Source organism: Arachis duranensis, chromosome 4 (assembly GCF_000817695.3).
Source record: "Arachis duranensis cultivar V14167 chromosome 4, aradu.V14167.gnm2.J7QH, whole genome shotgun sequence".
NCBI lineage: Eukaryota > Viridiplantae > Streptophyta > Magnoliopsida > Fabales > Fabaceae > Arachis > Arachis duranensis.
Window position 1 is genome coordinate 2,501,763 of NC_029775.3, and position 17,338 is coordinate 2,519,100.

The 17,338-nt window shown below is 33.4% G+C and overlaps 2 protein-coding genes across 3 annotated transcripts; both read right to left on the bottom strand.

Moving 5' to 3' along the window:
* Window positions 1-1,764: 1,764 nt before the first annotated feature.
* On the bottom strand, window positions 1,765-7,751 carry LOC110272357 (uncharacterized). 2 transcript variants are annotated; one of them, XM_052260775.1, is made up of 7 exons: window positions 7,427-7,751; window positions 6,695-6,873; window positions 4,661-4,992; window positions 3,353-3,448; window positions 2,462-2,521; window positions 2,103-2,343; window positions 1,765-2,014 (listed from the first exon to the last, which is right to left on the bottom strand). In XM_052260775.1, exons 2-6 carry the CDS (start codon window positions 6,795-6,797, stop codon window positions 2,128-2,130), a joined length of 807 nt encoding a protein of 268 aa, XP_052116735.1. In that variant the 5' UTR covers window positions 6,798-6,873; window positions 7,427-7,751; the 3' UTR covers window positions 1,765-2,014; window positions 2,103-2,127. The 2 variants fall into 2 exon arrangements, with proteins under 2 accessions (XP_052116735.1, XP_052116734.1); XM_052260774.1 differs by having other exon boundaries at window positions 1,765-2,343; window positions 7,427-7,749.
* A 2,707-nt stretch (window positions 7,752-10,458) lies between these two features.
* LOC107482780 (uncharacterized) lies at window positions 10,459-15,195 on the bottom strand. The gene is made up of 9 exons (XM_016103357.3): window positions 14,960-15,195; window positions 14,766-14,840; window positions 14,478-14,566; window positions 13,678-13,741; window positions 12,591-12,668; window positions 11,346-11,422; window positions 11,173-11,239; window positions 10,976-11,083; window positions 10,459-10,801 (listed from the first exon to the last, which is right to left on the bottom strand). The coding sequence occupies exons 2-9, from the start codon at window positions 14,835-14,837 to the stop codon at window positions 10,772-10,774; spliced, it is 585 nt and encodes a 194-aa protein (XP_015958843.1). The 5' UTR covers window positions 14,838-14,840; window positions 14,960-15,195; the 3' UTR covers window positions 10,459-10,771.
* Between the last annotated feature and the right edge of the window lie 2,143 nt (window positions 15,196-17,338).

Genomic DNA, 17,338 nt, shown 5'->3' on the forward strand with positions numbered 1-17,338 from the left:
TCTGCCATGTAAGGTCAGGATTAACCTTATTGCTCTTAGATGTAAATGAGTGTACCCTTGTTGCAGGTAATCACGAATAAGTTCTTGTGGGATCTCAATCGTGACATATTACTCAGCACATGTGGCTTGAAGGCCACATTATTGTAAATGTGAGGTCTGGACAATTTCTTTGACAGGAGGTGTAGGGTTTCTAGCGATGAGATGACGAATATTGGTTATGGCTGATCGTTTCTGTTTGTGGTAAAAAGTGTATGGATTTATAAGTGGTTGCTGGGTTACAGGTATTTTTAAACCACTCTCAAAAGCAAATTTTTTTGCCAACCTTGTACATAAAGGGGCAAGTGTTGCTACCATTATTGGTACAAGCAAAATAATTAATGACTCTAGAAGAGTTGTTATTTTGTTTCCTAGAGTAACAAAACTCATATAGATAATGCGTTATTATTTACAAAGTCTCAAAGGAATTTGTTGAGTTTTAAAAATATTCGTAAAGATAGATATCATATTGAGAAAGTAAATAAAGATAACAATGAATTTCTCTGTATTACGAGTTGTAATTCAAATAAGAATGTTATATTAGAAAAATTGTCTATACTCTCTTCTGATATATATTATACTCATATTAGTACAATTAAATTACATACTATAGTAAACCAAAAGTTTATTAGCACAAATGAATTCATTATTTAGCAAGACCGATTAAGTCACCCTAGACAATAATGATGCGAAGGATCATTGAAAACTCACAAGGGCATTCGTTGAAGAACCATAAGATTATTCAATCTAGTGAGTTACCTTGTGTTGCATGTTCTTAAGAAAAACTTATTATAAGGCCATCGGCAACAAATATTGGATTTGAATTCCCTAAATTTCTTGAGCGATTCAAGGTGATATATAGACCAACTCATTCACCATGTGAATCTTTTAGATATTTTATGGTCATAATAGATGCATTTTTAAGATGGTCTCATATGTACTTATTATCATCTTTCAACTTGGTATTTAATTTGTGAGACTACTTGCACAAACTATAAAATTCAATCAAAACAATTTGCTTTAACAATGTTAGTGAATTTACTTCCGAAGTCTTTGATACTTATTGTATGGCCACTTGTATAAGCGTTGAACATCGTTACTCATGTTTATACACAAAATAAGCTAGCAGAATCATATATTAAACTTCAATTGATTGTTAGACCTTTGCTTATGAGAACGAATCTCTCAATTTTTGCTTAGGAGCATACTATTTTACATACTACAACACTTATTTGTTTAACCAACTAGTTACCACAAATTCTCTATTTTACAATTGGCTTTTAGCCAACGGCCAAATATATACAATGTGAGAATATTTAGATGTTAGATGTGTGATGTATATTCTAATTGTTCCACCTAATCGCACCAAAATAGGACTCCAAAAAAATTGAGAATATATATTAGATATAATACTTCTTCTATTGTGAGATATCCAGAGATACAATCAGAAGAAACAAAGCCCAAATATCAAGAGGCCGTGGGGATTAAAGCTAACTGAATACTAAGAGGACACAAGTTCATGCCTAATGAGTTCCTCAAAAGCCAATGGTGGCAGTAGAAGTAATGGTGATTCTCGTCTGATTCACCGGTTCAATTCCAATTTTACAATTGGACGATTTCCTTTACAAACCGAACCACTTAAGTCATCGATTTTCGATTCAACCGACCAGTTTTCAAAATCATGGGGCCAAGGTTATTTTGTGATCAGTCAAAAAAAAAAACGTAGCGTTTCAAAGCAAAACTAATTTCTCTTATAATGATATTTTTTGAAAACTTAAATGTCGTATAATAAAATTAAGTAGGGCTTATTTATCCAGTATACATTGAAAGAAATCTGCATAAAGGATAAATTTCTACGCCTCCAACCCAGGCGGTATGATGATACTTGACAACATCAACTACAAGGAAATAACACCATGTAGCTTCAAGATTTATACTAGCATAAACTACGCATACACCTTAGTAATCAAAGCTCTAGCTGCGAATTGAAGACTTCAATCAATTTCAGGTCTCTAAGCAGGAGAGGAACATCAAAAAGCAAAAAATGTAGATTAGATGCAAGCTACCTGAACCCCCACAAAACACACATCTCTATCTACGCTCTCGTGAGTAGTCATCTTCCATAGCAGGATCGGCATGCATTTTTCTACCAAAAGTCTCATATGCAAAGTCATCATCAACATTCTCCATGGTTCTCCCAGAAATAAATGCCTTTGTACCCATTGTTGTAAAAGGCATCAAGCCAAAAGCACGAGCAGTTTTAATCTCTCTAGCAACCTTCCTTTGAGCCTTTGCACTAATGCCAGTCTACTCAAAGACATCAAGAAATGGATGGTAAGATCTCACAATTCAAATACACCTGACAAGAGAGAGAGAGAGAGAGAGAGAGAGAGAGAGAGAGAGAGAGAGAGAGAGAGAGAGAGAGCTTGCTTCTCTTAATAATTATTCCTGCCTCTGTTATGAAGTTTGCTAGGAAACTAACATTCTGCATATAAAACATTAAATCTATCAAGAGTCATTCCAAGAATAGCAGTACCAGAGATCTCATACATTAGCAATGGATCCTCATTAGCAAGAATGAAGCAAAAAGATAAAGTTGCTGCACAGATTGTCACAAATATTCCCTTACCTTCATCTGCCTTCACAGCAGTAAAGTAGAATTACCCAAAACTTCATGATGATTAATTTAGTATTAACATGAGGGACAACGAAAAAATTATTAGGTATGAGTTGCCAATGAAAAATGTAAGCCGAACTTTTTACACTTTCATTTAAATTCACATCAAACTGGCTATTAAAATTCACACTATGTAAACTTCATTGCATCTATTAAATCAACTAAATATAAATAACATCTGCAAGTCATTTCTTTGTCATAAAACAAAAACATGGCAAAGGCTAAGACAGTATCATAGTTGACTCATTGGCACCATTTCAAACAATCTTGAGAAGATGAACAAAAATGTTAACAAGCTAATACTTTGTAACTCTAGTGCAGCTTTTTTTTTCATTATGCTAGTATAACCTATACCTTAAACATCTGCATCAAACTACTCACAACATTAACTAAACCTTGTCCACCTAGTCAAGTCTGCTAACAAACCACAAACGAATAGCAAGAGTTTTATCTTTATTTGTGTTTTACTAAGTTAACCACATGGATCAGCAATGATGGATGTATATTTTAAGTTTTCAACACAGTTGCATGAGGTAATTTTCACATAGCCATAGCAATCGGAATGGCAGGGTAATTAAACCAATGATACAGACTTGTTCTCATAATGGAACTACTCCAACAGAGTTCATAAGTGCTAACCCTGAAATCTGCCTGACTAAGAACTTCTTTCGTGGTTATTTGGAATTCATCCCTCGGTTTGGGTTTGCGTACGCCAGGTTTTGTAAAGTCAAGATCCTGTATAAAGGAACTGTACAAATCAGAACTCCATTATGATACACTTGGTACAAATGAAAACCAAAAAAGGTTGCAAATATCACAGGGATAAAGGAAGCATAGCAGTTAATGGAGTCACACAGGAGGTAAGCTACGAATTTAACATTGGCTACTATGCCTGAGGCTCAATCTGAAATCTGAATGACCCTATGTTATTTCATGTAATTTAAATACTTCCATGCAAAAAAATGTAGTTAAGTTTTTATTATTATTTTTTTACTGAAGATTTTAGAAGGGACAGGAAAGCAAATCAATACAACAGGCTGGAGGTAAGAAATCTTCAACAAAGATAAACTGCAAGGAAAAAAAGGGAACTCTAAAAAACAACTAAGCAAACAACAGCTATCAGTCACCATGCAATAGACCAAAATGATCAATATTATCACAAAAATCTTAGAAAGGAAAAGAAGGGAGTGGCACTAGTGATTCTCTCCAGCCACCCGAAATTTTAAACATGCCAATGCAATATAGATTTTGTCTCTTTCATGAGAAGTATTAGTAAAAACAAAGGGTTGATTATAATTACAGTGCCTTTTTTCTAGTTAAAAGAAGTCTCCCCTGCTTTTCCAACTGGTACCTACAATGTAGATAACTCTGATCACCCACCTGAGTTCTGTCTTTGATCGGGTGATGATAGCCCCACCACATAAGAGGTTGCCATACTTTCATTTGTTTGGTGCAATTAATTCTTCGACAGATTTTCTTTTTTATGGAAACTAGTACTACAGCTACTATATAATATATTTTATTTGTTATGTTTCAAATCTTTCACGCATTTAGAGAGGCAATGCTGGTTTTGATGTGCTGTTGTAGCTGAAAACAGTAGGAGACATTCCATGGTGCACTTGAAAAGGAATTCGCAATCAGCTGTAAGTATAGTCTACTTGCAATAAACAGGTTTATGAAACAAGCCAAACATCCTCTAAGAGAAACAAACACAAAATATTTCAGAAAAGAATTGTAAATACACTTCAAGGAATACTTTTCCATGAAACATCTGTGTATAATTTAGTTTATCATTACATCAAAGATTAATTTAAACGCAAATGCCAAGACCAAAATAAAAAAATAAAAAATAAAAGTAAAAATTCATAGAATGTCGGAATGTTAAAGCAAAATGTGGAAATATAACAGTGATAAGCAGCGGGAATGAGCCATTTTTATTTAACATACCCTTAATTCATATGTTGTGTAAGGCCAAAAGGTGGCATCATGTCGAAAAGAATAGTCTTCTTCTTCGACTTCATCTGAATCATATTCAAAGTATCGTGCCGCATTCTTCAGTTTTCCATCCATTCCATCAGATAATGTGTCAAAACTTTCTTCTAGATCATCCAACCATGAGTTGTCACCTTTAGCTCTATCTTGAGCCTTTCCCCAACGAGAAACCTTTTCAAAAAAGGAATCAACTGAGGAACTTCTCCCAGGATTATCACCAAAAATCCGCCCCTCAAACTCCTCGGGAGTCTCTAACTTATTAGTTTGCTGATTAACAGTGCCATTATCTGCTTGAACCTCCGGTAAGGGTTTCACAAAGATAAGTAAATAAATCTGAGAAAGAAATTGAACATCTAGAGATGTTGTATAAGGGCAAATTATCATCTTGGTTCCAAACATTGAGGGTATGCATTAATGTTGTTCCCAACATTTTGGTTCCAACGATCGAGGATATTGTTGTCCTCTTCCCCATTCCCCATCGTCATTGTGTTCCCATGTCTATGTAAGAACAGGTTCTTTGCTAAATTCCTAAAAAAACGACAATTTGAAAGGATATACACCCTCCTTTATTGATTTTTGGTGGACTTAAGTGGGAAAGTTAAAGTCACTTTTAAAATGTTTGGGACGCAAATAGGACGGAAAAAACATTAGGAATAGCATTGTATTTACCCCAAAGATTTGCAACAAAAATAATACTACCCTTGTAATAAAGGAAGCAAGCATGAAGTTCTCAGCTGAGCATATTATAAATTGAAATGTCCAGAGATTTTCTTTAATTTCACTTCTATTCCTTCTTCCTTCATACAGCACATCGATTTTCCCCTTCCAATATGCACATTGTACCAGCAATACTATAATTATTTTGCATAGACTAGGTAGACACACAAATATTATAAAAGAAAATTCTCATACTCTTCAGCATTTGTACGTTCTTTCTCTTACTTTATTACAGCTATCTTGTGATTCGATGTGTTTAGGATCCATTCTAAAAGCAGGGTCATGCATACTTCTAGATCTTTAGGAGTTATTAGTTCTCAAAATAGCAAACAAACATGCCTTTAAAAGGTTCTAATGACATGCGATATAATGATGTAATTTGGGAATCACAATACTAAATCTGTAGCAGATAGAGAGACAACAATATAAATCAGCAGGTTACAATTAATAATGATGACTTCTATAATATAGTTACATCACCATCATTTTCAAACTTGAGAATAAAGTAATAACTAACAAGACATTCACAATTCATGCCCCAAATATGCCTAAAGGAACTAAGTCTAAAACATGTCGAATGTAAGCAGATCCAAGAAGTTAGGGTTGTGCATGGAAACCTTCCTGATTGGAACCAAACCAAATTGTAAGCAAACCAAAACCAAATTTAAAATCCAGATTCCATTTTTTTTATAAAAGCAACTTAACTGTTTTTTTTCTGCTGCAGATCAAAATTTGTTTGACTTGGTGTAGTTTTTTTATTACCAGTTTTACTTGATAGAAAGAGTGATTGCTATTTGCCAGTCAAAATCAGCTCGTAAAGCCACACAATCAATGCTATGAAAACCACTTAAGGAGACTTTAAAGCTTCTGGTGGGAAGAGAACCCCCCCCCTCCCCTTCCCCCTCCCCAACGCAGAGGGGTGAAGAGCTTTTCTCTTTCAGTAAGTATGTGTACAATAAACTGCTTCAAAAATATTGAGATGTCATAAACCAGTTTTATATTTGGTTCTGCTTTTACATGAAAACTAAATCATGCAAAACTCTATAAGTATAATTTTGGGAAGAAAATCTATCCCTCAAAATCAGATTTGTTTAGCAACATTTACAGTCACACACTATCAGGATTAAAAACAACAAGACTTTCACATGGTCAAACAGATACACAAGCTCAATCAGACACAAAATTAGAACCAACACACGAAAACATCCAAATAATGAGAAATATCAACTATTGATATCAGCAAAAAGAAAAAATGGATAAAATCCAAAGTACCAGTAAACTGCCATGTAGAAAGTCTTCTGAGCAAATGTGTCTGACGAAACTGATTTATCGAAACAAAATTCAATGACCTACGTGCAACTGAGAGTATATTCATTGTTCTTTTGGCTGCTTCTCCTGCTCTTTTAACAAAACTTCTGCTACAAAAAGTGGTCTGCTGTTGCTTTGCAAACCTTCCCAATTTACAGAAGGAAAATGTTACAACACTAATCACAAGAATAATGCTACGAAAGATTGAAGAAAGACAAAATTGGAGGTTTTCTTCATTCTTTAACACAAGGATGCGAGAACTGAACCGGCCGAGTGATTGGTTCCAAGATTCAGTGGTCCAACCATGTTTGAACCATGGTCAAATCAGTTTAATTAAATATAAAATAAAATTATTTAAAATATACCAATATAGATTTCAAAATATCCAAATTCACTGATTCAATGATAATAAAATTCAAAATTTTACTTCTCACACAATACTTTGTCTACTTTTCAACACAAAAATTAAACAGCAACTCGGCAATAAAATTAAGGATAGATTAGCAATCAAATTAAACAGCGAAAATCTCCAATTACCAATCAAATTCATGAAATTAGGATAAACAAAAGAATCCAATTAAACAGCAAGTCAGCAACTCAACAAAAACATGGCAGAAATGAGGATAAATTACTAATCGAATTCATGAATCATTAAGCAAATTCAATGCGGAAATTGAGAATGTCAAAATGTCATACTAGGGTGGGCAGAGACGGAGAGAAGAGGCGCGTAAAGACGTGGCCGGAGAGGCGAGTGGCAGAGATGCCGGTGACCCGAGCGAGCAGAGACGCTGAAAACAACGCGCAGGCGGCAGAGAAAGAGGCGGCTATGCAGGAGTTGAACGGAGTAGCAATGAAGGAGGAGAGGTCGAACGGAGTAACGATATCGGCGACGGCAACTCCGTGACGTCAGACAAGAAGACGGGGTAGGGGACGTTTCGTGGGTAATGATTTAGGGTTTTTTGTTTTTTCAGCAGTAGACAACTTTGTTTAAGCTCCTTTTACAAAAAGATAAAATAAAAATAAAAAATTGGGCTTCACGTGATTGCTGCCTTTGCCGGATTTTTAATTGGTACACTACAAATTGGATTTTTATTAAGGTTGAGCCGGTTACTCCAATCCAATTTTTAGAATTATACTCTAACATTGTTAAGCAAGTATTATTCTTTAAAAAAATATTTAATAAAATAAATGTTTCAAAATTTTAGTTAACTTTTGCTACAATATTTTAATTTTCATGGATCAATTTGAGTTATACTAATGTAAGTATAAAATAATTGAAAAAATTTGTTTAGTACAACGTATTTCTAGGAGTATAATTTACTATTGTTGCCGATAAAAAATGAGGTGTTAAGATAAAGGTAGAAATTTTGGTGTAATTAAATTTATGTAAAATTGATAGATGAAAGTAGTTAAATAAAAATTTAGTTAAATCTGTCAAATTATTTAATAATTTTTAAAAGATAAAAGATAAAAATAATTACTTGATTGTTGTTTGGAAATTCACACAATTTTTAGAATAATTATCAATTAGACATTAAACTAGTCTATAAATAAAATTTTAGACAAATAACATAATCATATTATTTTTCTAAAAAAATTAAAAAATCTAAAAACACTCTCAGTTGTTCTGTATACATAGTAAAATTGAAAATTTTAAATATTTTTTTTGAAATCTGAAATCAAACTCTTGTACCATATTTTTATATTTTTAATTAAAATTATTTACTTTTTAATTCTTCTTTTTCACCTTCTTCTTTTTTTATCTTTTAATTTTTTTATTTTATTTTTTTCTTCGGCACCTTACATATTTTGTGTCTACCACTTTTGTTTTTTTAATTTACATCAAAACTACAATTGAGATATTGAGACATTTACAAGAGAAGTCATTTCTACTATTTGAATTAAAATTGTGAAATAAAACTCAAAAAAATGTTAGTTTATTTGTTGTTAACAATGAAATAAAAAGTCGAGTAAAACAAATAAATGGCCATGCTCAGTAGAACAGTGTTAATAAATTATAGTTCTATAAAAAATTTGTTTGAATCTGTACGAAGTTTACGTAATATCAAAATTGTTTTTTAGTAGGGAGACAAGGGGATGGATAGGAGTAGATTTTCGCTCTATCCGATCTCACTCAAAATACAATCACTAAAAATAATACAGCACAAGATACGAATAATATAAGTTCATATAAAGAATTATAATATCTGATATAAATACAACCACTAACAGCTGCTATTTTTATATTTATTAATATGTCATGATTATGCTAACAACAATATGAAAAGAATAACTTCAACTCAAGTATAAATAATTGCATACATACATTGCCTCCTATTAGAAGTATTCTATATAAGAGTTATAAATCATGTTCCAAGGTGACCAGCATTGTTGTTTATTGATGCTTTTTTTAGTTTCCTTTATTATGGAATGTGAGAAACAGTATCAGCATTGTAATGCTTGTTGCTGTGTGTTGCATAGCTTTGTTTGCTGTCGTGTCGTCTGTAATGACTTCTCACTGCCTCATGGCTTTAGTGAGTGCTCCACTTATCCCAAAAAAAAAAAAATCATGAACACTAAAACTGATATTCGTGACCAGAAACATATGCTTGTATGCAGTTGAGAAAATTAAATGCAAATCTGAATAAGAACAAGTACATAGCTATATTGGAAGGATATTGTTACTTTATGGAAATGGATCCTCTTAAACTTTTTTTAACAATTGAGAGGGTAAAGTATGATCTCTCACCATTAATTTTATAAGTGGGACCAAGAATAAATGAAAAAGAGAGAGTTATTAGAGGTCATTTCATGTATCGGGGTTGGATGAATGAGGAAAAATAAAGAAAAATTATCAACCTCATAATTTGTAATGGTCAAATACAATGTTTGTAACCAAATGTAGAAGCTTGTATGTATTCAAACTTCTCAGGTCATGCTGAGCTATATGGGGTGGTCTGTGAATTTTGATTATCATGTCTCTGATTCTATCTGTATATTGCACGAGACATGGTAAGTCACATGAGGTGGTCTTTGAGGGGTTAAATGTCAACTCCGGGAATAAATTTGAGTTGGCCGAGTAATCAACTCACTTGTCCACTTAAACAAGTGTCAGAAGTTTGAATCTTGCGTTGTCTCACAAGTCGTGCACAGGATGACTCGGGAATTTAAATATCAAGTTTGGAATAGTATACAATGACAAAAAGAAATAGTTGCAATTGAATTAAAGAATTACATAACGCAAAGACCCTAATCACGACCTTTGGATAGTATTAGATATTTCTCACCACTAGAGAGGAGGAGGAGGTGGAAGGAGAGAGGTATAGAGAGCAGGAGTGGAAGGCAACGGGAAAATGAACACTTGGAAGGAAAGATAAAAGAGAGAAAGCACAAAGTTTTTTAATTAGGAAGAGTAAAATAGATATTTTCACCAAATATATTTCATACCGAAATTTATTGATTGTAAATCACTGTGGTTATTAGAGAAACTTTATCCTTATTTATTTATTTTACTTTGAGCTGTGAAGTTATTAATAGTATGAAATCAAGTGTTTGTTCTATGTCCCTTGGTGTGTGTTTCTGGTATTTTATTTCTTTTGAACTGATCCACATGATTTCATGTATCAACCTTTTTGTTATTAACCGAGAGAGAGAAAAATTAAAAAAAATTAAAAAAAAATATTGATGTAATATTGTGTTCCTAATGTGCGGTGAGCAGAAAACATCAGTGATCCCCAAACAGCATGACTTGGCATTTTCATTCCAATTGTTTCTAACAAATCAAAGCTACAATTTGTGGTGTTTTATACTTACTCAATCCAAATACCACCAGAGGTAAGACCTGGAAATGTTGAAATTCATATGAAGCACGAGAACAGTTTTTCAACATTAATCGACACACAATACCAACAGGATAGAATAGAATCATGTAAATTTCTGGATTATTTTCTCACATGTAGAGGTGAAAGTTCCAAATCTTCCTATAATGAGATGTACAGTACTCATTAAAAATATCTTAACTGAAAATCTTCAGTAAAAACATCAGCCTAACCTTGCTTCTCTATGCAACACCTGCAGGACAAAAACAAATTAATCTGGTTTCAAGAGGATCGGGAGAGCTCCAAATAAAAAATGAGAAAAAGAAAAGAAAAGAAGAGGACCAGGATGTCAATTGTTTGATCAGGACTTGAGAAAAGAATGGATGTGCAATGGCAGATTTGAAAGCAAATTCAATGGCAACTTTACCTCTTCAGCAAATTTTATCAAAATCGTTGTCCTAGGTCGTTGTTGGCCTTCCACAGGCACAAAATGAGCAGTTACAACAGCTGGAAACCCGGCACCGTCCAGAACACCCTATATGGATGAATGAAACAAAACAAATCACAGTTTAATGCTGCACAAGAAAAAACATAAAACAGGTTGAAGGTAAAAGACGCACATACCCGTACTATTCCAGCAACAAACGCTCCACAATTAAACGTTCCCATATCCTTTGGAATAGAAATGAATCTATAAGCAATAGATGATCCATTAGGTCATTGTTATTTATGTTCAAAAAGCAAGTATGTAATTACTGTGTAATAAGACGTTTGTTGATGCTAACAAATTCTGTCACCTGTTTACTAGGAGCTCCTTTTCACTGATCATGTATTCATCTTCATGTTCAGTTCCTTTTTCCAGAGAGTCTGCTACCTAAAAAAAGGGGGGCGGGGGGAAAAGAGAGTAGTAAGATGGTAATAATTTAGATAATTGCTAATTGACCTAATCCATACGGGGAAACCAGAACAGAACACAAATTAGTGAAAATGTTTGCTTTGCATTATCTCCGCAAAATTAAAAATAAGTTCTTGATCATTACATAGGGGGCACTAATGAGTAATGATCCATTCATTTCTACTCTTACATAAATGATGGAGGGCCAAAACACATGAAACCCCACAAAGTCAAGGGTCTTGAGTAGAAAAGGCAGCCAGCCAACCATATATTGAATTCCTCCAAGGCGGTTTTATGCAAACATTGGTAGGGCAACATTCAATCTTATAAACACTTTTGTTGGCGCAAAAAGCTGTATTGATGAGTTTAACATGGGATAGAGAGGAAGAAAGAGTTCAAAGAGAAGGGAATGGGGTGCAAATGAATATTACTTCATGGTGGTTTATTGAATTTTAACCTTCATTTATACCTACTCTATATACATGTCTTCATATTGAATAATTCTCACAGATCAAGCATTTTGTATTTGCATTTCTTGTATTGGCTATTAACAACACATCTTGAAGTTACTATTCAACAAATGAAAATAGACGCAAGGAAAACGTCGATGAATAAGAAGTGTGTGGCGATCGATGGATTTTTTGCTCAAATACAATGAGAATCTCAAAACCATGTCCAACTGATTATGAAATGACAACATGATATCTATGTTTGTTCAACATTTACAAGGTCTTTGACTTGACACTAATAGTTATGCTGTACTCATCCCAAGGAGGCAACGACCACATCAGATCATCAAAGTGAACCTCAAGGATCAAATTCAAGTACTTTGAACAGCCTCACAAGCTTGTTAACACTAATCACCAAAACAACATTTGCATAAAATCTAAACAGTTTATACTGTCCTATTTTTTACAGTTAAGATAAAATTGTTTTTAGAAGGTAATGCTGGTATTCCTTTTATGAGTTAGAATTTCCCAGAACCTTGTTGCGATTCTAGAAGGGCATACCATACTAGAATGAGAAAGGTTATTCCATTGTACAACATCAAGTTTATTTTTATTTTTGCATTAAAAGATTGTGTTACACAATATTTTCACAGTTCTAGATATCGGGTATAAAAGAAAAAGTTGATGAAGGAACTAACCTTTCCGAATAGTACTTTCCACACTGTACTGTGTACAAAAGAGAGAATTCCCAACAGTCGTGTCTCCCTTCTATTTCCCTGTAGTTTCAGAAATTATTGCTATTTCGGTCATCCTAAACTCATAACCATAGATATCCCAGCTCATGGGCAAACCCAAATAATTGTCTATTGCCTATATATACAAACATACAAACAAAACAACGTATAGATCCAATAAACCTACCTTCCTCGAGGACAAATCAGTATTGAATAAATAATGACCATCTCAAGATTCTCTCACTATAAAGAGAATGTTACAAGACAAACAAAATCGTAGTGTCAAATGTGATGGTGGCAAAGAAGCATTACATAGGATGGGTACTTCTATTAATATACTACTCTACTCATATAGACTCATGCAAAGATTTCAAATTGTAATACTTATAATCTCAAGTCAGTGAGTCACTGATCTTGTCAGTAACACATTATATTAACAAGTGTATTAATAGGCACGTCCATCTTTTTAATTATTAAATATGTAAAATTGTTACAAAATTGAGATTAGTCAAGATGGTAAGTATCTAACATTCTAACCAAGAAGTTTGGGTTCAAATTCTATACATAGCAGAAAATGTTTTTCAGAAGGATATTTTAGGAACAAAAATCTTTGCACCAAACCCCTCCTCAATCCCCATTATATATATTAGACGTAGACTAGAAGTAGATATCAAATTATAATCAAGTAGAACATACACAAATAGAAGAATCTAATATGTATATGAACATCAAGAACGTAATATATTTTAAAGATTCGCAAAAATACACGTCCTTTTCTTCTTTCAAGTTTAAGCAATCAAATCTGTCAGAAATATTGATAGAAACAAATTTGCTTACAAGTACAAGACTGAAGACTCCAGCAACAAAGCTCAAGGATCAGAATGCAGCATAAAATGATAGTTTTATCTATGGACATTTTAGCCAATAGACATAATAATCCTTCAAAGATAGGAATCGACTCTTTCCATATGTCAGCATCCAGTGTCAAATAATTGTTCCTAATCAGATAAGTTAACTAAGATTTTGCAGAGAATTATGATAGCAGATTTACCTTATCCCTGTGGCAAAGCAGCTCTAGAACTCGGGCCCCTACTGCATATCCAGCATCCTCCAGTCTAGTGCATTTACATTGATAAATATCAGCATACTTTATATTGATTTCAAAACATAATAAAAGCAAATCATCAGAACAATGGTATTTTTAAAGCCAGGTCAATCTCTGGTTCCTATAATCTAGAAACATTATCCCTCAACACTACACATAAGGGTAAGTTTGGGAGTTTAAAGAGGATGGAAGATATTGGTTAATAATATAATAGAACAGAAAAAGTGTGGAAGGGAGTGGTTAGTTGTATGTTATTCACTTATTATATTGTTTGGGAGTTTAAGACGAAAGGAAAAGATGGTTTAAGACTTTCGTTTGGGAGTTTCACAGTGTAAGCGAATAGAATGGAAATAGTTATACTTTTTTTCCTAGTTGTTGGTGTGCTTTTTCTCATGTAATTGTGCTTTAGAAAATTTAAGGGTAAAATAGCAAAATAAAGAAATAAATAAAAAAATGACCCAAAATTCTAGTGTCCCCTCCTCCCTCCTCAACCCCAAATCTGTGGATGGCTATATGGGTTTTAGTGTCAACATGTGTAATGGAAGTTTCTTTGCCATGCCATGTTACTGCCTCATACTTTGATCTCTCACACTTTCTACTCCCATACGCATCAAAGAAATCATCGCCGAAAGATAATTAAAGGTAACATTAAATATTCAGTCCCTTGTATCTAGAAAAGCGATATATCTTAATAACAGAGCAGTTTACTCATCATAAACACAAGATCAAGTTGGTATTTTCTTCACCTTCGTTCAAGCTCGCCAATGTTGTCAACCTGAGTTTGGTTGTACTGGACAAGCTCAGAGAACAAGAACGCAAATGCACTCAGACTAACCTGCACCGAATGCATCAAATTATTCCAAGAAATAAACACATCAACAGACTCAGAAGTCAGTGAGAACCATAATAATCTATGATTGACTAAAAGATTTCAATCTTCCGCTGACAATCCTGTAGAAAATAATAGCATTGAAATGCGAGATCTCAGAGAAATGGAGGGATTTCAAGTGAAGGGAAACCTAAACCTAACTAACCTCTTGCTTGCCCTTGGTGAGAGGCTTGTCAAGGACATTAGTATACTGCTTCATCTTCCCCACACCGATCATCTTCTGCAATTGCAATCACCCTCAAACGACACCATATGAATTGACCGGAGAAGGAAGGGTACAAGATAATAAAGACTGAAAAGCTAATTAGCTTAAAAGAAATGAGATCAGTAGCACTGCACCTTGCAGCGGAGAAGAAGCGGAGGATGGGAGCCGCGAGAGCAAGCGGACTCAAGAAGCAACGAGAAGAGGGGACGGCGAATCGGAGAATGGTGGCAGCGCCGGCAAGAGCTGAAGCAGCGGCTGACAGAAGCAGCAGATGGCGAAGGCGAAGAGAGACGAGATTTCTTTTGGGCTTTGATACGTTTTGTGGTTCTTTTGGGTTAATAATCTGGTAGAGAAGCTGATTCAGAAAGATTTTATTTGGGTTTAGTTTTTCATTTTTTATTTTTTTTATTTTTAGTGTTTTTAGTTTTTTAAATTTTAGAAAGGAAATAGAAAAAAATAGGAGGTGAAAATAAAAAATAAAATTTATTGTTTCTATTATTTTTTTAATAAAATTTTAAAAATAAGAATACGAATTAAATGTATTGTTAATAGTTTAGTTAGTTGAATCCTATGATACACGGGACACACATTGACATAAGATATTTGGACACACTAATTTTAAAATATTATAACACATTATATATATAATTTATTTCAGAAATACATATTAAAAATTAGGCTAAACACGCTATACGTGATAGTATTTAGGTGTGTCTAAAGATAATTTTTTTATTTTTTTATTAAAACACAGTTGGACACAGCAGACACGCATGTCGGACGAGTATCGATGAATATTGTGTCCAAAATATATCCAGTACGCAGACATGACAACTCAGCGAAATATCCGTACTTTATAGATTGAACCGTAATTACTAAAACAATTTAAAAACATAATAAATATAATCTTTTTAAATCTGATATTAAAGAATGGATATTGCCATTCTAATTTTAAAGGTATCACTCCTTTTCTATAAATTATACAAATGTATAAGATAAAAAATCATGTATAGTCATGTAGAGAATGATATTACCAAGAATAATAAGAATAACAATATCTGAAGGTTTGTGAATGACTTAAAGAAGATAGGTTGAACTTATGACCTCTTTTTTTAATCTCTTTTTGCTTTTTGCTTTTGACTGGAATAGAAACTTAGTTACTGATGCATCTAAATTAAAATTCAGGAGACAATTTGATTTTGTCTCTTGAAAATGCGTTTAGAAACAGAACAACTAGTTACTTTTGGATAGCTACATCTTTTGAGAAATATATAATGCATGAGACACTTTTATTTTGTCTCTTATCGAAGTGAAACAGAAAAAGAGTAGAGAAGAGAAAATCACACAGCCATGTATCCTAGTTTAGCCACCACGTGCAATGTGACCTATATCCATTCTTTCCTACAACAATGGAGGAATTTTCATTATCTTTCACAAAGATTACAAATGCCAATTTTTCTAGAATTCAACCCATTCCTATATAGGACAAACCTAATTTCTACCTAAGTTAGAATTGACTAGGTCTACTCTCTAAATTTTCAACCACTATGTGCTTACCCAACTTAGTAAGGAAATCCCCTCAGGATCATATGTACAAAATAGAAAAATATACAAAAGAGCTTTGACATAATTATTTTGGCTTTTTCTAATAACTCTCTTTATCTTTTCTCTTAATGGTTTTTACTAATTTCTCACATAATGTCTTTTTCTATTAAAAAAAACAAAGAAAAGATGAACACTGAAGAATAGAAAATTTAATGTAAAACTCTAAAAAGAAGAAAGATTAGCTTGAAAGCTATGAGGACCCAAACTTGTGTGCTCACTCTTTGAATCAATCTCTGGCTGTTTACCCCTTTAATAGAAGAGTAAAGGTTCCAAAACTTGAACCTTTGTTTGAACTGTTGACTTCTTTCTTTTCCAATGTCACAGCAGTAGTAGCAGTAGTGCAGAAGACATCAGCAATAATTAAAGCAAACATGCAATCAAATCTAGCTGCTTTTCTTTCATCTTTTTCAAGAATCTAAACTGTATATCAAAACTTTGGTCCCAGGTTTGATTCTTGACCCTTAATTTGTAATAGAATTTTACAGTCTCTACTTTCTTCAATTTTTTAGTTTGGTGCTTGAGGGAGAATAGCATCTTCAACAAGTTACCAATAAAGCACTAAGATAGAAAATATTTTTTGATTTATCTCTTTAATTTGATCCTGACCTGAATTCTAACTTTTGACTTGCTTAGTTTTGACAATCCACTTTTTTTTTTTATTTGAATCCTAATTAGACTTTCTCTTTTTTGCTTCCTTTTAGTATGCTTCACGTGGGTACGAGAGAGAGGAGAAAAGAAAGAAGAGATAGAATTGGTTCGGTAGCTTTGATTTGGTTCAGATAGAAATGAAATTTCATTTTTTGGTTAGCAACCATTTTTTTGGGCCATGAGAGTGTGATATGGTATTGGGCTTGGATCAATAATTTGACCTTTAGCTTGTCTTTATTATGATGAAAAAGTGTTGGTATGAT

What these genes read in the sequence shown, in the direction of transcription:
- LOC110272357 (XM_052260775.1), bottom strand. Translation starts at nt 6,797, where the DNA reads ATGAATATACTCTCAGTTGCACGTAGGTCATTGAATTTTGTTTCGATA. An exon ending in TTAGTCAGGCAGATTTCAGG is followed by an intron (nt 2,522 to 3,352) that starts GTTAGCACTTAT and finishes TTTTATATGCAG; the next exon opens with AATGTTAGTTTCCTAGCAAA. An exon ending in TAATTATTAAGAGAAGCAAG is followed by an intron (nt 2,344 to 2,461) that starts CTCTCTCTCTCT and finishes GTCTTTGAGTAG; the next exon opens with ACTGGCATTAGTGCAAAGGC.
- LOC107482780 (XM_016103357.3), bottom strand. Translation starts at nt 14,837, where the DNA reads ATGATCGGTGTGGGGAAGATGAAGCAGTATACTAATGTCCTTGACAAG. An exon ending in ATTGGCGAGCTTGAACGAAG is followed by an intron (nt 13,742 to 14,477) that starts GTGAAGAAAATA and finishes TAAATGCACTAG; the next exon opens with ACTGGAGGATGCTGGATATG. An exon ending in AAGGAGCTCCTAGTAAACAG is followed by an intron (nt 11,240 to 11,345) that starts GTGACAGAATTT and finishes TATTGCTTATAG; the next exon opens with ATTCATTTCTATTCCAAAGG.